A 26,285-nucleotide genomic window follows, 5' to 3' on the forward strand; every position below is an offset into this window, starting at 1 on the left:
TTGTTATAATAGTATATAAACTAATGAGCGGAGAGATGGTCAGAACCATTATCCCAGCGTGGCAATGTTAAAGACTGGGGGGGGGGGGGGTAGCTTAAAGGTGAGGTTTGAAGGAGTTCACAGTTTGAAGGAGATGTGTGGGTCAAGGGCCAAGTTCTTTTTAAACATAGAGAGTGGTGGGTGACTGGAACACGCTGCCAGGGGTGGTGATGGATGCAGATTTTGCTTTTTCCTTACACATCCCAATTCTCTTCGTATTGAATAAAAGAACAATGGTCATAAAATGAATGACTAAGTTATGAAGCAAGAGTTTCATTTAAAACTGCACATACCTAATTTCATTGAGGACATATTTGCTCCAGTGGTCTTCAACAGCAAATCACAATGCTCCATATCCCCCCCACCCCCCCCCTTCTACCCTCCCCCCCATCCCCACTCCCTTCCCCCCACCCCCAATCTACCCCCACCCTCCAATAGACAATAGACAATAGGTGCAGGAAGAGGCTATTCGACCCTTCGAGCCAGCACCGGCATTCAATGTGATCATGGCTGATCATTCTCAATCAGTACCCCGTTCCTGCCTTCTCCCCATACCCCCTGACTCCGCTATCCTTAAGAGCTCTATCCAGCTCTCTCTTGAATGTATTCAGAGAATTGGCCTCCACTGCCTTCTGAGGCAGAGAATTCCACAGATTCAAAACTCTCTGACTGAAAAAGTTTTTCCTCATCTCAGTTCTAAATGGCCTACCCCTTATTCTTAAACTGTGGCCCCTTGTTCTGGACTCCCCCAACATTGGGAATACGTTTCCTGCCTCTAAAGTGTCCAACCCCTTAATAATCTTATAGGTTTCGATACGATCTCCTCTCATCCTTCTAAATTCCAGTGTATACAAGCCTAGTCGCTTCAGTCTTTCAACATATGACAGTCCCGCCATTCCGGGAATTAACCTTGTAAACCTACTCTGCACGCCCTCAATAGCAAGAATATCCTTCCTCAAATTTGGAGACCAAAACTACACACAGTACTCCAGGTGCGGTCTCACTAGGGCCCTGTACAACTGCAGAAGGACCTCTTTGCTCCTATACTCAACTCCTCTTGTTATGAAGGCCAACATTCCATTGGCTTTCTTCACTGCCTGCTGTATCTGCATGCTTCCTTTCAGTGACTGATGCACTAGGACACCCAGATCTCGTTGTACGTCCCCTTTTCCTAACTTGACACCATTCAGATAATACTCTGCCTTCCTATTCTTACCACCAAAGAGGATAACCACACACTTATCCACATTAAACTGCATCTGCCATGCATCCGCCCACTCACACAACCTGTCCAAGTCACCCTGCAACCTCATAGCATCTTTCTCAGAGTTCACACTACCACCCAGCTTTGTATCATCTGCAAATTTGTTAATGGTACTTTTAATCCCTTCATCCAAGTCATTAATGTATATTGTAAATAGCTGCGGTCCCAGCACAGAGCCTTGCGGTACCCCACCAGTTACTGCCTGCCATTCTGAAAGGGACCCATTTATCCCCACTCTTTGCTTTCTGTCTGTCAACCAATTTTCTATCCATGTCAATACCCTACCTCCAATATCATGTGCTCTAATTTTGCCCACTAATCTCCTATGTGAACCTTGTCAAAGGCTACCCCCCTAATCCTCTCCCCTCCTTTCCCCACACTTCCATTCCTCCTCCCTCCCACCCCCACCCTTCATCCGCCGCCCCACTCCCACGACCCCCACTCTCCCCTCCCAGAATTGTGGTTGTAGCCCAGACCATCACAAAAACCAACCTCCCTTCCATTACACTTCACGCTGCCTTGGCAAGGCCAGCAGCATAATCAAGGACGAGTCTCACCTCGGTCACTCCCTCTTCTCCTCTGTTCCATTAGGCAAGAGGTACAGAAGTGTGAAAACGCACACCGCTAGATTCAGGGACAGTTTTTCCCCAGCTGTTATCAGGCAACTGAGCCATCCTATCGCCAAATAGAGAGCTGTCCTGACCTGCCATCACTCATTGCATCAGTGAGGGGAGGGAAGCTGAATACAAAGGTGTAGTCAACGACTTTGTTGAGTGGTGTGGGCTGATCACCTGTAGTTCAACATCAACATGACTAAGGAGTTAGTGGTGGACTTTTGGAGGAGAGAAACACCCCAGTCCTCTATCTGCATCAATGGTGTATATGTGGAGTTTGCCAAGGAGTACAAATACCTTGGAGTTTACCTGGACAGTAAACTGGACTGGTCCAGGAATGCTGAGTCCCTGTACAAGAAGGCTTTGCGAAGGCTCCGCTCCTTCAACGTCTGCAGTGAGATGCTGCAGATGTTCTACCACTCGGTGGCGGCCAGTGCCATCTTCTTCGCTGTCGTGTGCTGGGGCAGCAGGGCGAAGGCCGCGAATGCCAACAGGTTTAACAAGCTCATCAGGAAAGCTGGCACTGTCCTGGGGGTCGAGTTGGATTCATGGGAGGTGATCTTTGAGGGGAGGATGCTCCTCAAACTGTGGAGCATCTTGGACAATACAGTTCACCCCCTCCATGAACACTAGTCAACCCGAGGGGTACCTTCAACAACAGACTGGTTCCACCAAGATACAGCACAGAACATTACAGGAGATCCTTTTTCCCTGTGGCTATCAAACTGTACAACTCCTCCCCCTTCTGTCGTGGGGTAGACTGACTCCACCCCCTCCCCCCCCCAATCTTTGCATATCCCCAATCCTTCTCACTCGTCACTTTAATTTCATTTTTCATGAATCTTGTGTTATGACTGTTGGCAGACCAATTTCCCTCCTGGGATGAATAAAGTTCTATAGTATCGTATCGTGTCGGAGACCTTTGGATCTTTTATCGGACTTTACCTTGCACTAAATATTATTCCTTTTCCCCTGTATCTGTACACTGTAAATGTCTTGATGATAATCATGTATTGTCTTTTCGCTGACTGGATACCACACAACAAGCAACTTTTCTCTGTATCTTGGTACACTTGACAATAATAATAAACTAAGTTCATTTGTTTATTTAAAATTGCACATAATTTTTTGACAAGGACCTATATCAGATAATATCCAATGAAACAATTAAGAATCAGCAGTTACTTGCCCATAACTTTAGAGTCACACAGCACAGAAATCGGCTGCTCTTCCTATGAAGTCCATGCCAACCACCATGTACCCATTTATACCGATCCAAGACTGATCCCATTTTATTCCCTCACTATCCTCACCAACTGCTAACCTACCCACCAGGTGCAGTTTTCAGCACCAATTGAGGGGATGACAGAGTGCTGGAGGAACACCGGAACACAGGGCAAATTCCACACAGACCGCACTGGAAGTCACAAATGAATTCTCGAGGTTGTAGTTGTGAGGCACTAACTCTACCAGTTGTGCTGTCTAATAGTTAATGCATTGGATGACACAGAATTGTGGAATTTTGTCAGGTCAATACAAAATCTAAGAGACTAGTTAGATTGAAACTGCACAAAGTCAACATGTCGTAACAGTAGAAATAATAATTCTCTCTTTAAACAAAATTCTTTCGCCTCTCACCTTTCGAACCATAGTCATATTAGGTTGCATCGTCCAAGTTTTCGTGTGAATGTCATAGGCCTCCATAGATAACAGCTCCTTTTCACCATCTTCACCTCCCAGAACATAAAGTACTCCATCTATTGCCACAACTCCAAAGTTGTGTCTTGCCTGAAAATAGATGTTTTTATGTTTAAAACTAAAGAATCAAATTGCTTGTGCGATTTCCCATGCTGTAAGAGAAAAAGCATGCTTTGCTTTGAAAATGATTATTTAGTTGCTGGCCTTAAGATGCGACTGGTGTGACGAGTCTGTGATGTAGCTAGCAGAAATGTCGAAGAACGAATGAACGAGTTTATTGGCCAAGTATGCATATACAAGGAATGTGCCTTGGTGCTCCGCTCACAAATGACAACACAAACATACAGTTAACAATCAAGTGCTGGATGCAGAGACTGTGGGATGGAAAGGTGTGCCGAAGAGAGCACTACCTGTTCTGTCTGGGGTAGGTGAGGTGAGAGCACAAGTGCGGGATATAGAGGACACAGGGCTTGGTTAACCACAGTTAGGGGAGGGATTGAGAACGTAAAAGCTGCATTTCGTGAAAATAAAGAGGACATTTTGGTTGTCCTGGGGTGAAAAGCCTCATTTTGTGAAGAGATCATTTTGTCAACCTGGAAAGAGTGCACAGAAGATTTACTGGTCCAAGATTCCTGGACAAGGTCCTTTCAAAACACAATGGGAGGAGGTGTAATCAAGATAGATGTGGGAGATGGCGGGTTTATGCTAGATATCAGTGGATACTTTGTCTCCTGAAATAAATATAAGGAGATCGAGATAGAGAGAAAAGGTGTTGGAAATGGTCAAAGTGATTATGAGGCCAGGGTGGGAGTCAGTGTTGAAGTTGATGAGCACCGCATAGTGCATGGGGCAACACCCATGCAGTTTGTCAATGTAGCATTGGAAAATGTGCGGATGGTGGCAGAGCAGTCTTGCAATAAAGACGGCTCCACAGAGCCAATGAAGAAACAGGCATAAGAAGGACTCATGCGAGTGCCTATGGCTACACCGCTAATTTGTAGGAGTCAAAAGAGAACTTGTTAAGGGAGAACATGAGCTTTGCCAGCCAGAGATGATTATTAGTAGAGGGGAATTAATCGTCATTATTTTAGTGATATTTAGTTTTTTGTTTAAAGACTTATTAGCTTGTCGGTTGTGGCCTCACACACACTTATTTTAAGGAATGCCCTCTTGATTCGATATGAACATGCCTTTCTTGGGTGTAGCCAATTATCGATTCTTGCAGTGGGGTCTTCAAAGAGTCAAGAGGCACATACTAATGGCCAGGTGTCCTTTATGGTCTCTACCAATATGGCAGATGATTTCTTACAAATGCTTCATGTCCACCATGTTGGTGGTCAATAAGATATGCCGTCAGGGCTGAGTGCTTATGGCACTCTCTCCCTCCATTGATGATATGTCAATCTGAAGAGCCAATAAAATAAAGCTGTACATTGACCAAGGCTCACAGCTTTAAAATGCCTGTTGTCTTGACAACTGGTACTGCAGTCGTAATGTATTCAAGACAAGTTCAACCTATCCCAATACAGCAACCTCACCATCCCCAAGAATGATTCAACTTTCTTTCACACATCCCAGCAACGGACGAGGGAATGGTTTGCTCCTAAAGCCTTTTCTCTCGAGCATCAATATGCTCAAAGTCACAGGAATTCTATTCACCCTTTGTTTCGGAACTGCTAGTTGTTGAAGATGACCAAAAGGAATGAATGGAAATATAATCATATTTCAATATATTAGTTCATAAGAGATAGGAGCATTATTAGGCCATTCAGTCCATCAAGACTGCTCTGCCATTCAATCATGGTTGATCTATCTTTCCCCCTCAACCCCACTCTCCTGCCTTCTCCTCATAACCCCTAACGGCAGTGCCTGTCAAGAATCTATCAATCTCTGCCTTAGAAATATCCATTGACAGCCTCCACAGCCCTCTGTGGCAATGAATTCTACAGATTCACCACCCTCTGACCAAAGAAATTCCTCCTCATCTCCTTCCTAAAGGCACATCCTTTTATTCTGAGGCTGTAGCCTCTGGTCTTAGACTCCCACTGGTGGAAACATCCTCTCCACATCCACTCTCTCCAGGCCTTTCACTATTATCTGTGTGTTACTGCATTAACAGGCCTGTTAAGTTGCAACAAGTTAGAATTTAATTATTCACTTGTAGGTAGATATGACAATGAAACACTCTTGATTCTCTTGACATGGATTAAAATCGGGCAGATATTGGCATGTCGTAAAAATGGATGTTGAGAATTTTGATAGACACAAAATACTGGAGTAACTCAACGGTACAGAAAGCGGGCCAGACAGACAGTGTCGTCTTGGTTGAGACCCTTCTTCAGACTGTCCTCACCTGAAACTTCACCCATTCCTTCTCTCCAGAGATGCTGCCTGAATTTTGTGTCTATCTTCAGTGTAAACCAGCATCTGCAGTTCCTTCCCACACATTGAGAATTTTGATGGTGGACAAAGTATGGGTTTGCCTGCAACTCTGATGAAAGGCTCACTCATCCAGAGCAGGGATTGGATTCTGTCCCAATATGGTAGAGTTTGTTAAAAAGGAATGAACACCACCTTCAAATGTTGACAAATTTGCTGGAATTCTTTGAAGAAGTAAATAGCAGGACAGACAAAGGAGAGTCAGTAGATGTTGTTTACTTGGATATTCATAAAGTCTTTCATAAGGTGCCACACGTTAGGCTGCTCAGGAAGATGAGCCCTCAGTATCAAAGGGCAGATACTAGCCTGGATAGCAGGTTGGCTGGATGGCAGAAGACAAAGAGTGGTAATTAAGGGAACTTTTTCTGGTTGGCTGCCAGTGACTAGTGGAGTTCCGCAAGGGTCGGTGCTGGGGCCGCTACTCTTCAGGTTGTATATTAATGATTTGGACGAGGGGATTGAAGGCTTTGTGGCAAATTTTGCAAATGATATGAAAAAAGGTGGAGAGAAAGCAGGGACTCTGCAGAAGGACTGGACAGGTTGGGAGAGTGGGCAGAGAAGTAGCAGATGGAATATAGTGTGGCAAAGTGTGGAGTCATGCATTTTGGTAGTAGGAATAAAGGCGTAGACTATTTTTTAAATGGGGTGAGAATCCAGAAATCAGAGGTGCAAAGGGACTTGGGAGTGCTGGTGCAGGATTCCCAAAAAGTCAATCTGCAAGTCAAATCGGTAGTAAAGTAAGCAAATTCAATGCTAGCATTTATTTCAAGAGGGCTTGTATACAAAAAAGAGGGATGTAATGTTGAGGCTCTATAAGGTGCTGGTTAGGCCTCATTTGGAATATTGTGAGCAATTTTGGGCACCATATCTGAGGAAGGATGTGCTGGCTCTGGAGAGGGTCCAGAGGAGGTTTACAAGAATGATCCCAGGAATGAGTAGGTTAACATATGATGAGCGTTTGTTGGCACCTGGCCTGTACTCGCTGGAGTTTAGAAGAATGAGGGGGACCTCATTGAAACACAAAATAGTGAAAGGCTTGGATAGAGTGGATGTGGGAAGGATGTTTCCAATAATGGGAAAGACTAGGACTAGAGATCATAGCCTCAGAATTAAAGGACGTTCTTTTAGGAAGGAGATAAGGAGACATTTCTTTAATCAGAGTGTGGTGAATCTGTGGATTTCTTTGCTACAGAAGGCTGTGGAGGCAAAGTCATTGGATATTTTTACGGCATAGATAAATAGATTTTTGATTAGTACAGGTGTCAGAGGTTATGGGGAGAAGGCAGGAGAATGGGGTTAGGAGGGAGAGATAAATCAGCCATGATTGAATGGTGGAGTAGACTTGATGGGCTGAATGACCGAATTCTACTCCTATCTCTTAAGACCTTATGTTTTCCAAACGTTGATGTATCCAGTTTAGCAATCAGCCAAACAGGCTGATAATGCTGAGAAAGTTACATTGACATAAGTGGTGAGAACATGGAACTGAACACTGTCTGCATACATAATGAAGATGAATAACGAAGATTGTCTTTGGATAACGTCGCCAAAGGCAGGAAGGGCAAGGCATTATTCTTCAAATGATAGAACAAGAGATAGACAAGATACGCCATCTATTCTTACATAAAATACTCCCACAGCTACATAAAGTGCAGAACTATGGAAGGAATACAATGTGGCTGGCAAAAAACGATTTCTTGCAGAGAAATTAAAACGGTCAAACGAGAGCAATACATCCAGTCATAATGAAATAAAGCATCCAATCATTTTAGGTTATTTTGGTAATAAATGGAGGAAGGAAACCTGCTAGTCAAAAATAATAAATGCCACATTCAGAATAAAAACATTCAAACACTAAGTTTGATAACATTTACTGCATGTTCTTCTTACAAGCCATTTTAGAAAACTGGTATAACTCAAAATTAATGACCTTTAAATTTTGTTTAAAAATTGGCATAAAAAACATTGAATTTTCTTTAGTAGGTCATGGATAAGAATATTATTGAATAACAATAATATGCTCTTAATGCAGACACATACCTCATTCATTGAAGGAATGGGACTCCAGCAGTTAGTGTCAGAATCATATCGCTCTCCTGAACTTAAAGTCACTTTATCTGAATCCTGACCACCCAGGACAGAAAGGTACCCTTCTACAGAGAAAGGAAGAAAAACATACTTTATTCTTATTTCTAACCACTATATGTAATTCTTGCTCCATGAGTGGGGGCTGATTGAACACAGGATGCTACCAGTAACATTAGACTGCAATTTGGAGGTTTTAGTCAGCAGTTCAACACCGAACAGGATGCACTAGAAAGTTTCAACACTCTCTCATGAATAGATAAGTCCCAAATCTAACAGCCGTGCTCTGCTGGCAAACATCCAGTGTCCAGTGGCAGGGCAGCAACCTTCTCACAGTATTCACACAGAGGAATCTACTCTCAGATCCTGCGCAGATTAGACCTGGTTCACAAGGAGTAAATCCTTTCATTCATAGGGGCTGTGCAGAGGAAAATTTAACAAGTTCATCCTTTTCTTCAATTATTTGTGATTTGTTTAAAGCTGATAACTAGCTTGTATGCGTTTTTATGCACTGCAGGTGCTTTTCTAAAAACATTTTAATGATTTTTATGGTCAATCCATTAAATGAGGCATTTGAGGCCTTTCTCCATAGCTCAGGTCTGGGACACTATGGGGCAGTACGTATGATCTTCTGGCTCCAAAGAACATATGTTTGGAGAATAGGAACATGATGACAAGTGGGAGCATCAAAGGAAATTCTAGTCCTTAATGGTCAACTTTTTAGAAAATATATTTGAAAGCCAAGAAATTTACATGGGATGATATAACTGACTCATTCAAAAAAGTTAAGAGAATTATTAGGGATTTCTTCAAAATATTTATTTTATCTACATCAGACATCCCAACATTTGATTTTACAAATTCATAATTTTGATGCCCAAAATTCAGAATTTTACATCAAAATTCATAATATGGCGCGTAATGCAACTTTTCAGCAAAAAAAAGGGTATGCACGCCAAATGCGCATATGCGTTGCGCTACATTCATGTGTAAAAAACAACTATTATTTCCAACAGTCTGTAGTTCTTGGACTACATGTACAATGTCAGGCCTATCATGAGTATATTTGGCTATTTATAGTAAGGTTATTGAACAGAGATCATTTTTGCAACACAAAGAAAAAATAGTTTTGTTTTGTTTTTACAATTTGGCTTTTTCCTTATACATCCCAAGTCTCTTGGTATTGAATAAAAGAACAACGGTCATAAAATGTATGACTAAGTTATGAAGAAAGAGTTGATATATGCGACTCGACTAAGCATAAGGAAGTACTTGTTGAAGTAAATTTGCACATTAATTGATAATCAGCCCAAAAAGGTGGTAATTGCCTTTTCTGCTGTGTTTTATATTTTAACCCCGTCTTAATTAATTAATATAGTTATATAATCTTGCACTTAAATTTAATATTTACTCATTACAGTTTCACCACAGATTTTCTGGCACTCTTGGTTCCAGTGCTTTGCTGGTTTATCCAGCCGGCCAAGGAAGACGGACAGCTATGGGGATAGATGTGCTGGCTCCAGCTGGGCTGGAGTTCCAGTGCCCCGGCCGCAGGTTGCAAATTCAACCCACCGATCGGCCATGGAAGTCCCGATGAGGTCGAGATTGGCTGCCTTGCCCAGGCTAGGTGCCACATTTTCGGGGAGACTTCCAGGGCGTGCGGGGGGGGATTTCTCGCAGAACCCCTAGAGACCTCTAGCGGCCGAATTGACAAATTGCAATTACCGACTGTTTAGAGGAAATATGTGAGGCAAAATCGGAATGGCAGAAATGAAATAAGAAAGCGGAAATTTTCCGCCAAATTCGGAAGGGTTGGGAGGTCTGCTACATGATTCATATTAAAAAGATTATAAGTAGGATCTTCAAATAAAATATTGAAAACAGTCATAGAAATATATCTACATTATGATTTAATAGGCATATGTAGTTTGACAGCTGAGGAGACTGCAATAGTAGTTTTAACAATATAAATTAACAGACCATGCAACTTGCAGCCAGTAATAACAACTGTTTTCAATGCTATTAACAATTTAATCGTGGTTTCAAAGCAAATTTCCTAGGTGTTCAAAGTAACTGGTGGTGAGCTTTCTGAAACTAGGAAACAGACGCGACAGCGATCCTACTTAGTCAATTGGTTCCTGAAAATCAAATTAATTCAGACCATCAATAGCAACAGGTTTCTTGTTGCCAAGTTATATACTTACTTATAATTTGCTTTCTTGTTAATACAGAACAAAAGTCAAACAATGTGTATGAAAAAACTGCAGATGCTGGTTTAAATCGAAGGTAGACAAAATGCTGGAGTAACTCAGCGCGTCAGGCAGCATCTCTGGAGAGAAGGAATGGGTGACGTTTTGGGTCGAAACCCTTCTTCAGATTGCTAGACTCCACTGAGTTACTCCAGCATTTTGTGTCTAAAAAGTCAAGTTAACTCCAGGGATTTTGCACGTTTACTTCACTTTTAGAGAAAGCTCGTTCCATACACCCACCACCCTCTGTGTAAAAAAGTTACCCCTCATGTTCCCATTAAATCTTTCCAGCCTCACCTTAAACCTATGGCGTCTGGTTCTCAATTCCCCTACCCTGGGCAAGAGACTCTGAACGTCTACCCGATCTATTCCTCTCATGATTTTGTACACCTCTATAAGGTCACCCTGTGTGTTAAGAGAGAGGCACAATTAATAGCATCGTATTCGGCATGGACATTGTGAGCCAGAGGGCTGCCTGCTGTGCTGTACTGGATATGTTTGAATATGCAGAAGTAATGCATGGTGCTGTACTGGACTTTCCCCAACAGAAAACCCCAAACATGTATTCTTACCTGCAGCCATGATTCCATGGTTTATGCGCGGAATACTCATTGGAGCCAATTCTATCCAAAGTTGTCTGTTGCGGTCATATAAAGGACACATGCATCGCATCACAGCTGTAGGCTTTCGTGAGCTAAAGGATCAGAAAATAGGTAAATTTGCATAATTTTACGATGAAAAATAGGCATTCTGCTTTTCTTAAAACAAAATGTTATCAGGACAGTATGCATATCAGAAGCATTGGTCGAGGTAGAATGCACAAAATGTTTAATGATGAAGTGAATACGTCTGGAAAATAAAACTGGAGCCGATGGAGTAGAATTATACTACAATAACTCGGAGGGAGAGCAGCTGCAGCTCTCATTCAAAAAGTCCCTCATGTGTTATAGATCTTTTGATTCTCTTACACAATACTTTCCTTTGCTAAACATTACACCATTTCTGTCAGAAGTCATCATTCATTGTAAATGTTCTTGAATCTTTTCTCATCCCCATTTCACCATCTGATTTTGCATTATGCAACATTACTCCACTACTGATAAGGTGAACGGGTTACTTTGATCCTCTGCTTCTGCTTTACCGTGGGCTGCATCCGTTTTTGTTGACTCCATTTTGGCCCTCGGTGCTGGGTTCAGGATGCCCAGGAAAATGATATTTTACAGTTAAGTACATTTCCTACGATGTGCACTCTACTTCAATAATTTGCGCCACTCGTACTCCAACTCACAATATATATAAAATTTATAATTACAATGAAGCAAATACGATTCTTTTCCAATGCCGCAAACGAGATACGGGTGAGACTTTACTGGGAATAAATAGGCTTTGGAATTTTACTAGTGTAAAAAAGGATAATCTTTACTGTGTTTTAAGTTCAACTGGCATGACTCACCTCCTTTCCTCTCCACCCACTGTAACTATGCATTCTGAATACCCTCGGGGTTTGAAGGTAGCTAGCTGAGCCTCTCCTTCTCTCTGACTGAGTGGAATGTTGGTGCACTCTTTCACAATTTCTCGCACCACAGGTTCATTCAGCATTTGTTCCCTCAGGTAACCAGGATCCAGGCCATTTACCCACACCACAGACATCACGTCTTTCATGTGAACCTAAAGTGATTCAATATTAAATGATACAAATATGTAATGCCATATATCCACAGTTTTCTAATTTCAGACAATCACCCCTTCCCAACGTTTCCTACAAGACTGCTAATTCAGTAAAATGAAAACCGTCACCAATTAGTCTTAAACTCTGTAACCAGCATCTGAAGGAAATATATCAAATCTTTCTGGCCAACAGTTCCAAAAACATACTGCCATTCCAATGAAAGTTGCAAAGTGAACCAAATGAAATGACTTTCATGTGCTTAGCAATTCATTCAAAATTATAGCTCCAGAACTAGAGAGCCTTTATAAGCCTTAGTAGGTCACTGTTAACTCATATTGCACTGAGTGGCGTTATATACTTGCCAGTACAAATGTACTTATAATTACTTCCTTAATAGTTAGTTGTCAATGTAAATAAAACCACTAAGCAGTCACAAGGGCGAGTTGCTTCCATTCCAGTTTTGTGCGTTGCCTGAGAGGGGTTGAGGCCAATGCAAGAAACTCCATCTTTCCCACAGATGGAGCAAGATGGAGGCTAACCAGGCGGGGGAGTGGCTTATGTGGCAATGCGCATTTTCTACCACATTTGCAGTGCTCTGTGTGCTCCCAATACATGGACTACTGTTACTCAACACCATATTCAATGCTCCTTCTCCAGTTTAAACAAATTGTGTTATTGTTCAGATGTGCCCACAGACCATGCTGCATTATGGCAATGAGAATTCTGATGACTTTAGATTTTTTTTTAGATTTAGAGATACAGCGCGGAAACAGGCCCTTCGGCCCACCGGGTCCGCGCCGCCCAGCGATCCCCGCACATTAACACTATCCTACACATGCTAGGGACAATTTTTTTTACATTTGCCCAGCCAATTAACCTACATACCTGTACGTCTTTGGAGTGTGGGAGGAAACCGAAGATCTCGGAGAAAACCCACGCAGGTCACGGGGAGAACGTACAAACTCCATACAGACGGCGCCCGTAGTCAGGATCGAACCTGAGCCTCCGGCGCTGCATTCGCTGTAAGGCAGCAACTCTACCGCTGCGCCACCGTGCCGCCATTGATCGTAGAACCAAACTTTTTTCATGTGTAGGAAGGAACTGCAGATGCTGGTTTAAACCGGAGATAGACACAAAAACCTGAAACAACTCAGTGGGCGGGACAAGCAGCATCTCTGGAGATGGGTCTTGACCCGAAACGTCACCCATTCCTTCTCTCCAGAGATGCTGCCTGTCCCGCTGAGTTACTCCAGCTTTTTGTGTCTATCAAAAAGTTTTTCATTGCAGACTGCATCAAAGAATAAGGGGTCCTCAGCATAAAATTAAAATGAAACAAATTCCATCAAACCAACAGATTTCAAAGGTTAGAATAGGTTTATGGGCTTTGTCAGAGTGATTTTAAATTAAGGCATCATTTTTTTTGCTGAACTCAAATGAGCATCTGCATCCCCTATTAAAATTACTACTATGGAATCATTTCCAGATCTGTAGACCCATCTCTACATCTGCCTACGTTCACTTTTTATTTTGCTTGGCATCACAGCAAAATGCAACTTCAACCAAATTCCTTTCAATGGCCTTGTATATCATAACATGGTGTTACATTGAATAAGTAGGTCCAATAAGTGGAAACAAAGATTACAGAACTGTAGGAAGTAATAAAATAAGTTTTTCTTTACCTTTCGAACCACGGGATCTTGGCAAATCCATTTCACCACTGCATCAAAGATGTATCTTTCATTTCCCACATTCAACTTTTCCAAAGAGATTATTTCCTTTAGTTTTTCATGGCCAAGTTCCAAGAACTCCTCAGTGTGGGAGACATCACGAAAATGTGTTTCCATATACTCTGTTGCTATGTAGTATACATGTTGTAAAGAATAGTGCAAGGCAAAGTCACGTATGCCAATACAGTTCTCATGAGCAATGCAGCCCTCCAAAAATTCACAACACAGTGCTTTTAAATCAGTGAGGAGAAGGAGGTCAGCAGCCTGCACAATATCCTGAATTGTGTCTTCACTCAGCTTAATCTGAAAGATAAAGTGACTCGGTTTCAGAGGACCAATAGATGAATTTTTAAAAAAAATTACCCCTAGAATGCACTTCTGCGCATTAAAATTTGCTGATTACACTGTTTTTACAAGATATTTTGCTCTACAATTCCACTCTAAAACTAACCAGCGAGCAATTCAACAATGGAAGGAAACAACATCTACATACTAAAACTCTCGTTTGTTTGTTTGTTTGTTTGTTTGTTTGTTTGTTTGTTTGTTTGTTTGTTCCTGAACTACAGCCAAAGCAGTACACGATAGCGCGACAATTTTAGGCCCATTTTACTCACCATCGTCCCTTTGGCGCTAATGGAAGAAGTCTCATTGAAATCGGTGTTATATTTTGAAAGTTATTCACATTTTAAAGTTTAAATCTATCTCCTAGGGAGGGGGTGAGGGAGGGAGGGGTGGAGGGAGGATAAGAGGGGGTTAAGGGATGGTGGGGGAGGGGAAGGGGGAGGGGATGGGAGAGGGGCAAGTGGGGAGGGGAGGGGAAGGGAGAGTGGCAGGTGGGGAGGGGGAAGAGGGGCAGGTGGGGGGGGGGGGGAGGAGAGGGTGCTGCACCAATGCAGGAGAGGTTTGGGCCCAACGGGTCCACTTGGTCTAGTCGTTGAATAAAAGCTCGAGCAATATCTGTGGAGGTTGAGGGATGGTCGACATTCTGCATCAGGAGGAACAATGTGACTAGATTACCACCCAATAACAAATAAAGAGGGAAAATCCAGTACATTCAAGGATCTTTAAAAATCAAATTATTCTGCATTAGTAGCATCTTACTTTGCTAAATCAAACAATTGACAATAAAGACAAACAAAATGATACACACAAAATAAACATGGTCAGTATAAAAACAGGGAAATATACTGTACCTGTCCACTGAACATATAATCCAGCAATTCCCGCATAACAGCAACGGAAATCCCATCCAGGACAATTTTGTACACTGAGCCATCAGATGGAGATGAATAATTCAACTTTGCCCTGAAATATACACAGAGTGCAATAAAAACCTAAAGCACTGGCTCGTTGCAGAAGAGTAAATATGCATTGGCTGTCAACGATGAAATTAAAAATTCAAATGCAGTAAACAAGAATACTCTGCTTTGTTATGACCAAAGAACTATCGCTGACTTCAGAAAGGAGAAGTCGGCAGACCATGCTCCAGATTTCATTGGTAGCTTGGAAATGGGGAGTTGGAAGCTTCACACTCCCGGGTATTAACATCTCGGTGACCTGCCCTGCGACTACCACGTGGATGTAATCATGAAGGCGGCATGCCTGCGCCTCTACATTCTTAGAAGTTTAAAGAGATTAGGCATGTTACAGGTAGTGTGAAGAAGGGTCTGAAGAAGGGTCTCGACCCGAAACGTCACCTATTCCTTCTCTCCTGAGATGCTGCCTGACCTGCTGAGTTACCCCAGCATTTTGTGAAATAAATACCATAGGCATGTTACAGGATACTCTAACTGACCTCTGCAAGTCTACTGTAGAAAAGATTGTGACTGGTCACATCATGGCCTGGTACTGCATTTCCAATGCCCAGGAATACAGAAATGGTGGACTCAGCCCGGTCCATCGTGGGCAAAGCCATCACCACCATTGAAAGCATCCACATGAGGTGCTGCCTTTAAAAGGTGGCATCTATCGTCAAGGATCCCACCATCTGGGCCGTGCCATCTTCTTGGTGCCAAGAGGCACTGAAGACTCAATTTGCACAACACCAGGTTCAGGAACAGCTACTTTCATCTCAGGTTCTAGAGCCAAATCGCACAACCCTAATCCTACCTCGATAGCAAAAGACTATGGACCATCCCTTTTAAAAAAAATTGCATTTTACACTAATTCCTTTTTTTTCTTTTTACTGCCTTGTGGAAGTATAATTTATACTTTTGGTGTGGTTGTCTGAGTCTATCTGCCTACGATACTGTTGCAAGCAAGATTTTCATTCTACCTGTACCTCACCATATTTTTGCACATGACAATAAACTTTACTTTTTGGTTCATAATGGTGCAGGAATTTGTTTTGAAAAATGAACATTAAAAGAGAAATATTGTTTAATTGATAATGGAAAACATACTTTCTAATAGAAAAAATGCATTGGCAATGCCATGCAGAAATCAAGACAAAGGCAATCAAAACATTAAATACTCAAATTTCAATTTATTTCTATATTAATCACATTCTCAAAGTAATCAAAAACAATTGGCATGAAATATACAATGTAAAGCTGACTTCCTGAGCCGTGAATATAGTAATAAATTAACTTGTACTATTTAAAACCACAAAATAATTTCTCACGCAAGATAAACAATGACACATAAAAGACCAAAAACTATATTTGGGACCAAAAATTGCTCATCTAACATGTCTTTTATCTGATTCAGTTCTAAATTATTAATGGCATTCGCGAAAAATAATTTAAAACATATAATTGCGGATACTTGTGAAAAATAATTTATCTGTGCTTGCAATGATACTTATTTATTGGATTATGCCCCATTATGCCATATACCAGAACATCTTGTGACTCGATCTAGATTTCTTCTCAAAAGTATTTTACACTTTGGTACTGTATGTTCATCTTTAAGTTCCTAATTAAATTTGGAAAGTTAAGGTCTGGGAGGCAATAATGAGAATCTATGCTATTAGCTGGTATAGTCAATTAGAGATATTATATTTTGTTGTAGTAAAGATGGTTTCTTTTGTTGTTTTAGCTAATATAAAATGGATGCTTATTTTAGTGGAAAGCAGTAAGATGGATGCTTGTGGCAGAAATGTTATCCTTGGGAACAGAATGTGTTTGTCCCTTTACGAGTGATAAGGAGTGTACAGAAGAGATGGGCTATTGTCCTCTCCCACTCTGTCTGACTGCGAGTACTGTGTATTGAAACAGTAAAGCAAGGTCATGCAGCTGCGAGATTGCTCGTCTATAGAGATAAGAAAGTTTCTTTCTTATTAGCAACTCCTTATTTGGGTGCGTGTGAAAGTAGGAAAAGTTTGAATCCACGCTAGGTAAATTGATGCGTTTCTCTAAATACATGTGACTTATATTAATGGTTTGGTTTTTGAGCATGTGACCTGTATCAATGATTTTGTCTTCTCTGTAACCATGGAAATTGTATTAGATGTGTAATTGGTCATTGTATTAGATGTGTAATTGGTCCTTGATTTCTTTTTGTCACACCTCTCTTTTTCTGTATAAAAAAGTAAACAATGGTGGAGAAGTTGTTCTTCCCCTCCTGCCCTGAGTTGAGGTCTCTTCAGACACTAGTGTTGTGTCTGGAGATCTTCTCGGGAAGAACCCCATGGTGGAATAAATCTGATGTGCTAATCCAGTATCACGTGTGATTATTCAGACTGAAGGTAAAGAATTTGATTTAACATTTGGTGGCAGCGGTGGGATTTCAAAAGACAATTACCACGAGTTCGCGGCCAAGGAGCTGAGAAGTCTCAGAGGCAGAGAGAGGAATTGGGCCCCCGATGCAAGTGGTTTGTTTTACTGCATCGGTTTCCTCTGATCTGTCGTCTGATGACGAATTGGCCATTCGCTAACTCTTGTGTGATATCTTGACGAAATCAGGTCAGTCTGGTGAATACTGGAAGCGGCAGATATTTTGGTCAGTGATTGGTATCACTGGGAGTCGACTATAATTAAATGATATCGATATCAATACCACTGGGTCAGGTTTCAGTCCTGAGAGAGTGGGGCACAGGTCAGGTTTCAGTCCTGAAAGTGCGGACGTTGTTCAGGTTTCAGTCCTGAAAGCGTGGGTTACAGTCGCTGTAAGATTGGGTCCGATTGTGTGTATGAAAGTGTTGTGAGGTGTGTGAACTTGTATGAAGTGTTGTGGGGGGGGTATTAAGATGTGTGACGTTTGGAATGCGACTGTGTAATTTGTGTCATTTGCAACGCACTGTGTTGAATTATCAGTCATCAAGATGGGTAATTGTTTGGATACTACAACTGAATCAAACAGTGCTTTGCAAATCTTATGTGAACGGTATCCTGACAAATCGGAGCAATTCAGACAATTGTCGGGGGAGTTAAACAAGAAATTAATGAATGACTTTTGGCCATTAGAAGGAATAAAGGCTCTGGATGATGTTAAGAAGGTTCAGGAGATAATTTGGAAGAGTAATAGGGGTACTCTGGCAAAGGAACTTATTGCCCGGTGGAAACAGTATTGTCAAGAATTAAGGGAAGCTTCAGTGTTGGCAAGTTGGCAGGATAATGCTTTGAAATTGGGAATAGGAATTACTGAAGGGGGAGTGGCTAAATCAGCCGCAGTGTTAAAGAAGGAATGTGCTCATGAGAAACGTTTGAGACAGAAGTCTGGTAAGACCCTGATGGGGTCTGGGGATATGGATGTAAGGGATTACGTAGTCCAATGGCTGGCTTTCCCCGAATGAAGGGAGACTGTTTGTTTCCTGATTTGGATGAATGGAATCACAGAATTGACTGAAGTCCCTAAATCCCCCATATGTTGTCAGGATGGCAAACTGGAGTCAGCAGCTTTGAGCATTCTGCTCAGCCAGCTGAACTAGTTGTCCTAATACAACAGAGCAGATTTCCGTTATGAAATGATCTGCCCACACAACAGGTCAAACACCGGTGGATGTAGGGAACCGGTTGGGCCAGACTGAAAGCTCAAATAAAAGCAAGTCTCCCTCGGAAAGGAATGCCAACCATCCAAGACGTCATTAAATTACAGGAGGACGCTCCTGACCGGGATAAGGTAATGTGGAAACAGCTCGGGTGCACAGTTGATTGTGAATCTAAACTGTGGATCACCCCTGCTGGCAGGCTTGTATGTCAGATGATTTAGCAATGTGGGTTATTGAATATATACACTTTGCACCTCATTGTGGTGCTAAACCAACCAGTGATATGCTCCTCGCCACATGCTGGCATTCACGGTTACAATCTCTGGCTCAAGGTATTAGCAATCGTTGCCTGATTGGTCAGCAACATAATCCTGGAAAGGGTGTACCTTGTGAGATGGGTAAAACACCACTGTCCGTGGGTCCCTTTGAGACCCTCCAGATGGACTACAGTGAGCTGGAGAGATGTCAGTGTTATAAATATGTATTAGTTATTGTAGATGAGTTTAGTAAATGGATTGAGGCTCACCTGACAAGGGATAACAAAGCCTCTACTGTCGTGAAGTGTTAATGAGATTATTCCCAGGTATGGAATTCCAAGCCGATTAAGTTCAGACAACGGCTCTTATTTCATGGGTCAAATAAACAAGGAATTCTGTACCCAGATGGGCATCCAGTAATAGTTGCATTGTGCCTACAGACCTCAGACTGCCGGACTAGTTGAAAGGGTTAATCAGACCTTAAAAGTAAATTGGCCAACTACAGGGTGAAATGGGAATTACATGGGTCAAATTACTTCACGTAGCCCTGTTCCAGATACGTATCACCCCGGCTGGGGAAGCACGGCTGAGTCCTGCTGAAATTATATCCAACAACTGAGTAAGTGGCTGTGGTCTGACCGGGACCTTGAAGGGAGTAAAAGTGCACTATCAGATCCTTTGTGTCTGGACTCCTGAAAAAGGTTCCTGGGAACACAGTGGTCACATAGAAGCCAATAAGCCAGTAAGAAAGTTTTATGAATTGGAGACTTTAAATTGAGTAACCCGTCCCAGGGAGGATGGGGTCTGTAGAAATACTTTACAAATTGGTCAGTGTGTTAACCGAGTTTCCCTCCTGGAGGGGAAGGGGGGATATGTGTTACTTAGACCCTGGAAAACGTACATATTACACACAGTTATCAGGTTGTAACCAAGAGATTAGGAGACGAAGGATGGTCAGCGTGGGGGAAGCATGGAATGTAAAAGCCGAAGGCATAGCAAGTTTATTTATATGGCACATTCCAGCAACAAGGCAATTTAAAGTGTTTTACATAAAACATTAAAGAGCAGGAAGCTGAAATAGAATAAGACAGGTATAAAATACCAGAATAAAGGTTACAGTGCAATGTTAGAATGAATAATTATTTGATTTAATAAGAGGCAGCGTCAAACAGAAGTCTTCAGCCTCGATTTAAAGGAACTGAGTGTTGCAGCGAACCTGCAGTTTTCTGGGAGTTTGTTTCATATATGTGGTGCATAAAAAATTAAACGCAGCTTCTCCAGGTTTATTTCTGACTCTGGGACAGAGAGCAGATCTGTCCCAGAAGGCCTGGGAGGTCTGGATGGTTTATAGTGTAGCAGAAGATCAGAAATGTATTTTGGCCCTAAACCATTCAGTGCTTTATGAATCAACAGTAGTATTATTGAAATTAATTCTTTGATAGATTGGATGCGAGTGTGAGACCTCAGAACTGGAATGATGTGATTCACTTTCTTGGCCTAAGTGAAACTTGAGTGGCTGCTTCTGAAACCGCTGCAGCTATCCTGCTGAGCCATAAGTCCTTTAACCCTTGAGATATTCTTAAGGTGATAGTAGACTGACGGAGTAGGGGGGAGGGGGGAGGGGGAGAGAGGGAGGGAGGGAGGGAGGGAGGGGGGGAGGGGGGGAGGGAGGGAGAGAGAGAGAGAGAGGGGGAGAGAGAGAGAGAGGGGGAGAGAGAGAGAGAGAGAGAGAGAGAGAGAGAGAGAGAGAGAGAGAGAGAGAGAGAGAGAGAGAGAGAGAGAGAGAGAGAGAGAGAGAGAGAGAGAGAGAGAGAGAGAGAGAGAGAGAGAGAGAGAGAGAGAGAGAGAGAGAGAGAGAGAGAGAGAGAGAGAGAGAGAGAGAGAGAGAGGCAAGAAATGGAAGAAATAGATTGAGGAATGGAAATATGAAGAAAGAGGTGTGGGAGGAGTTTCAGCATATTGGATGGATAATCTAAGTTGTAGAGGGATAGAGTTACATACGAAGGAAGGCATATTGAAAGGTTGGGATGTATTATTGGCAGAGTGCCAATGGCATGATTATCAGGAGGAAAAATGCAGTTGGCCAACAGGATTGTAAACAATTGGTAATGCAAAAATGGAAACTTAAGCGAAATAACCCCGAGGAGAAGAGGAGGATGAGGAGTAAATTGGGAAAGTCGGGAATGGTGTAGAACACCTCCCCCATATGCCCCTAGCTACCTGTCCCCAAGAGCAGGAACTGCCCCACTAAGATCCCATCGGGGGGGGCATCGGCACCCCCACAGGGAAGGGCATCCCCAGAGGAAGATGATACCGATAGTGACCGGGAAACTGAAAAGGAGGATGAAAGGAGGGGAAGGGCTGAGGCAGAAGAGGAAGGAGCAGCAGTAATTGAATTCATCAGTGAGAGAGTGCAACGAAGAGCAAAGGAAACGCGAGGCTGAGAACCAGCAGGAAATTAAAAAGACTAAAAAGATAATGCTACTGAGAGCAATGCCAAACCCATTAGCAGGACAGAATGGGGCGCAGGCTGTGATGCATGTATATACCCCATGGAAGTTGCAGGAAATGATGAAAATTTCTAGGAATGGTCCAGACTGTGTTTGGATTTGTGAATTGTATAAGATCAACATTAACCATGTATGAAACAGTCGCAAGAGATGTGTTCACCCTAACGTCCGCTATCCTGAATCCAACCGAGGGGGTACGATGGAGAACCCTTTGGGAACCATACCAGCCCGACCACCCCTAGACGGATGAGGGGTTTTTCTGGGCTTGATGAATTTCTGCCGGAGTGGATCCCCAACGTGGCAGTGTACATTAAATTACTGTCACCCTTGCCTCCGCCAAGGCACCGCAGCAATTCACTCTCTCACCCCAACAAGAAGAAGCGTGCTGCAATCTAAAACAGTGCTAGTCACTGCACCAGATATTGGATGTTCCTTATAAGATTGCCCATTTTCAGCTTTATGTGATCAACCTATTGCAAGCCCCAGCTCTCCCAACACAACTGGCCATTATCAAGTGCAATGCCCATCCGGGTGGCCGCGACTAAAATTGCCAGGGAAATGCCCTTTGCTGACATCACTGCCCGCACCGTAGCTTGCGAATCCTGCACTATGGTCCCCACAGAACCAAAGATTCTAATGGGCAGAACGGCCTTGCCAGACATGGGTGATGTAGGGTTAATGCAGGGGGATGCCTCTGCTGGCCAACGTGATCTTGGAAATGAGAGGATTGTGCCATTGACTCCTTGACTGGGCTCTGGCTTACCCCTCTTGGGCAAATTTGTGTACCTGATGTTTTTCTGCCCGTTCCTTTCAACTATATACACTTCCTTACGCATGCTAGTAAGGAGGGTATGGTCAGGATGGCAAAGGAAATCTGGTTGCATCCGAAAATTCACCAGGAGGCGTTAAAACAAGCCTCAGATTTTGAAATTTGCAGATGAAATAATCCCGGAAAGACAAAGGGAATGACACTCATATTGGACTGACCATCCGTCACTGAAAGGAAGTATGCAGGTACAGCAGGTAGTGAAGAAAGCCAATGGAATGTTGGCCATCATAACAAGAGGAGTTGAGTATAGGAGCAAAGAGGTCCTTCTGCAGTTGGAGAACTGCACCTGGAGTGAGACCACACCTGGAGTATTATGTGCAGTTTTGGTCTCCGAATTTGAGGAAGGATATTCTTGCTACTGAGGGCGTGCAGCGTAAGTTTACGAGGTTAATTCCCGGAATGGCGGGACTGTTGTATGTTGAAAGACTGGAGCGACTGGGCTTGTATACGCTGGAATTTAGAAGAATGAGAGGGGATCTTATTGAAACATAGGATTATTAAGGGATTGAACACGTTAGAGGCAGGAACGGGGTACTGATTTTGAATGATCAGCCATGATCACATTGAATGGCGGTGCTGGCTCGAAGGCCGAGTGGCCTACTCCTGCACCTATTGTCTATTGACCCTTTGAGTGTATATAAGTAGATCTTATAGAGTTGTCAGGGGCACATTATGATTAAGTGTGTGGAAGTTATTCTGACCCACACGCCCTCAGCGATGAATTAATTATTTATGCACAGCAATTAACCCCTGCTTTACCAGTCCTGCATTCCCAGGTACAAGAGGCACCGAAGCCACTACCAGTTACATAAGGGGACGAGTCCATAATACCAGGAGACTACGTGCTGAAATCTCTCCTCGGAGTACACGAGGTTAACGTATAATGAAAATGCCCCTGGTGATCATCTGTCTTAAAGCCTTGCAGATTCCAGGTATGATGGAGGAAAGAAGTGCAGGCCGAACCAACCTAACCACGATCACCACCTGTGCCAAGGAGATGTACTCTAATGCGATGATGATAACCCGGAGGGATTTGGAAAATGGAACGTCAGCCGACTGAAGGCCTGTATTGGACTTTTGAGGCATCTTCACTTTTCGTGACTGTTGAAGGACTGTCATCATAAAATGTTACCTTGTTATTGGACTAAATGTAAAAATTGATGATGTATGTCGAAGTGCGGTAGGTTGGATTCTCACAGAACTATGTCTGGTCTCTCCACTACAGAGATGTAAACGTGATCTCAAGTTTCTGGGAGAAGTCCCAAGAGGTAACTTATTTCTCCGAGCTCACTCAGCTATGTACTCCCCACAATCAGTTGTTTGCTACCCACCCATGACCTCAGTACAGGCATTATTCAGCATGACCAGAATGGGACCCCCTAAAGTACCTTATATGTGATAATTGGAGGGAGAAAGCAAAAATAAAGGCGTCTAAACCCACCTTATTTATGAACCCTTTACTGCCCCGCCTGCTGTTGGTCTTCCGTTACCAAAGGATAATTCACATTCACAGGACGTATATACGTTCCCTTTTACCCAGATGATGAAAGAAAGAGGTGGCAGAGATGCACAATGGTTCTCTGAGCAGTTTAGGATCTTGATAGAGGGAGGTGAGTTAAACATGTATTCGATATGTCATGGCACTTTGTTTTTAACGGATACAAACCTTTTCTTTTTCTTTAATGGTTCAGCCACTAATGTCCTGAATCCACCAGTCCCGAGGTGGCAATAGGAACCCTGATTCCTATGACAATAACCTGTCCCTCCCAGTGGGTCTCTCGTCAAAGGTTGGTGACTAAAGCTGTTTCAAAAGAATTTTGTTCAAAGTGGAAAGATCCCACATCTCTAGGAACACATGGGAGCTCTGTGGGATAGGGATGGGCGAGCTTCTTTAGTCTAGGCTTCACTGGAGGTTATTTGGCTGCCAATAATCGTAATTACCTCATTTGTGGTCTCACTATCTTGGGTAATGCAACCACGGGGGCCCTCGACATGATTACCCAGGGACTTACTGAACTTAGGCTCTTTATTATGCAGAACAGATATGCCCTAGATTATTTGTTGGCTCTGGAAGGATGTGTCTGTGCTATAGTAAAAGGTAGTTGTATGATGGGAGTTAGGGATCAGACAGAGAATATTACTAGTTTTATTACAAGATAAGAGAGTAAATGGATAACATGAAGGAGTCGAATAGTTGGGGTGATTAGGATTTCGGGGGCTGGTCGGACAAGTTGATTAATATAGCATTGCATATGGGAATTTTAATTGTTTGTATTTTTGTCAGGTTGGCTATTCTGAAATGCGTATTGAGAAGAATGGAGATGGTGTTAGAGTGTATTGGTACTTCAAGAATGTTAGTGGTAAGACAAACTGAATTATATGATAAGGAGGCTGAGGATGTTGATAGTGTGAAGGAAGAGTTTTGAACGACTAGGAAGATTATTAGATTAGGAGGTAAGAGTGAAGGGGAAGATGAAGTGGTTTTGAGGATGAGCAACATAATAGAATAGGTGTAATAGGATATGCACCCTTTGGAGGGCTATACCAGAAGAATGATGCATGTGTGGAGTTTTGAAACTAAAAGGGTTAAGGTGATGTAGGCAAGAAGCAGTTCATGTAAGAGATATTGTAGCAGGGAGCAGTTTTCTGGTGTAAGGGGTCATTGTTTAGAAGTGTTAATGGTGGTCCAGTATTGATGTAGTTTCCTTTTTAGTTTGATTAGAAGTTGAAGTTTGAAGTTGATTTGATTAGAAGTTGAAGTTTGATTTGATTAGAAGTTGAAGTTTGAAGTTTGATTTGATTAGAAGTTGAAGTTTGATTTGATTAGAAGTTGAAGTTTGATTTGATTAGAAGTTGAAGTTTGAAGTTTGATTTGATTAGAAGTTGAAGTTCGATTTGATTAGAAGTTGAAGTTTGAAGTTTGATTTGATTAGAAGTTGAAGTTGAAGTTTGATTTGATTAGAAGTTGAAGTTTGATTTGATTAGAAGTTGAAGTTTGAAGTTTGATTTGATTAGAAGTTGAAGTTTGAAGTTGATTTGATTAGAAGTTTGAAGTTTGATTTGATTAGAAGTTGAAGTTGAAGTTTGATTTGATTAGAAGTTGAAGTTTGAAGTTTGATTTGATTAGAAGTTGAAGTTTGAAGTTGATTTGATTAGAAGTTTGAAGTTTGATTTGATTAGAAGTTGAAGTTTGATTTGATTAGAAGTTGAAGTTTGATTAGATTAGAAGTTGAAGTTTGAAGTTGATTTGATTAGAAGTTGAAGTTTGAAGTTTGATTTGATTAGAAGTTGAAGTTTGAAGTTGATTTGATTAGAAGTTGAAGTTTGAAGTTTGATTTGATTAGAAGTCGAAATTTGATTTGATTAGAAGTTGAAGTTCGATTTGATTAGAAGTTGATTTGATTAGAAGTTGAAGTTCGATTTGATTAGAAGTTGAAGTTTGAAGTTGATTTGATTAGAAGTTGAAGTTTGAAGTTTGATTTGATTAGAAGTTGAAGTTTGAAGTTGATTTGATTAGAAGTTGAAGTTTGATTTGATTAGAAGTTGAAATTTGATTTGATTAGAAGTTGAAGTTCGATTTGATTAGAAGTTGAAGTTGATTTGATTAGAAGTTTGACGTTTGATTTGATTAGAAGTTGAAGTTCGATTTGATTAGAAGTTGAAGTTTGAAGTTTGATTTGATTAGAAGTTGAAGTTTGATTTGACTAGAAGTTGAAGTTTGAAGTTTGATTTGATTAGAAGTTGAAGTTTGATTTGATTAGAAGTTGAAGTTTGATTTGATTAGAAGTTGAAGTTCGATTTGATTAGAAGTTGAAGTTTGATTTGATTAGAAGTTTGAAGTTTGAAGTTTGATTTGTTAGAAGTTGAAGTTGAAGTTTGATTTGATTAGAAGTTGAAGTTTGATTTGATTAGAAGTTGAAGTTTGATTTGATTAGAAGTTGAAGTTCGATTTGATTAGAAGTTGAAGTTTGAAGT

At 41.9% G+C, this 26,285-nt stretch overlaps 1 protein-coding gene across 1 annotated transcript in view; it reads right to left on the bottom strand.

Moving 5' to 3' along the window:
* Positions 1-26,285, bottom strand: part of gan (gigaxonin) — an 84,288-nt gene that overhangs the window by 45,567 nt on the left and 12,436 nt on the right. The window contains exons 2-7 of the mRNA XM_078400769.1: positions 14,978-15,089; positions 13,737-14,087; positions 11,842-12,056; positions 10,961-11,082; positions 8,095-8,207; positions 3,556-3,705 (exon numbers count right to left, since the gene is read on the bottom strand). Coding sequence (XP_078256895.1) covers positions 3,556-3,705; positions 8,095-8,207; positions 10,961-11,082; positions 11,842-12,056; positions 13,737-14,087; positions 14,978-15,089 — 1,063 coding nt within the window. The remainder of the gene's footprint in view (positions 1-3,555; positions 3,706-8,094; positions 8,208-10,960; positions 11,083-11,841; positions 12,057-13,736; positions 14,088-14,977; positions 15,090-26,285) is intronic.

This window comes from Rhinoraja longicauda, chromosome 6 (assembly GCF_053455715.1).
Source record: "Rhinoraja longicauda isolate Sanriku21f chromosome 6, sRhiLon1.1, whole genome shotgun sequence".
Classification (NCBI taxonomy): domain Eukaryota; kingdom Metazoa; phylum Chordata; class Chondrichthyes; order Rajiformes; family Arhynchobatidae; genus Rhinoraja; species Rhinoraja longicauda.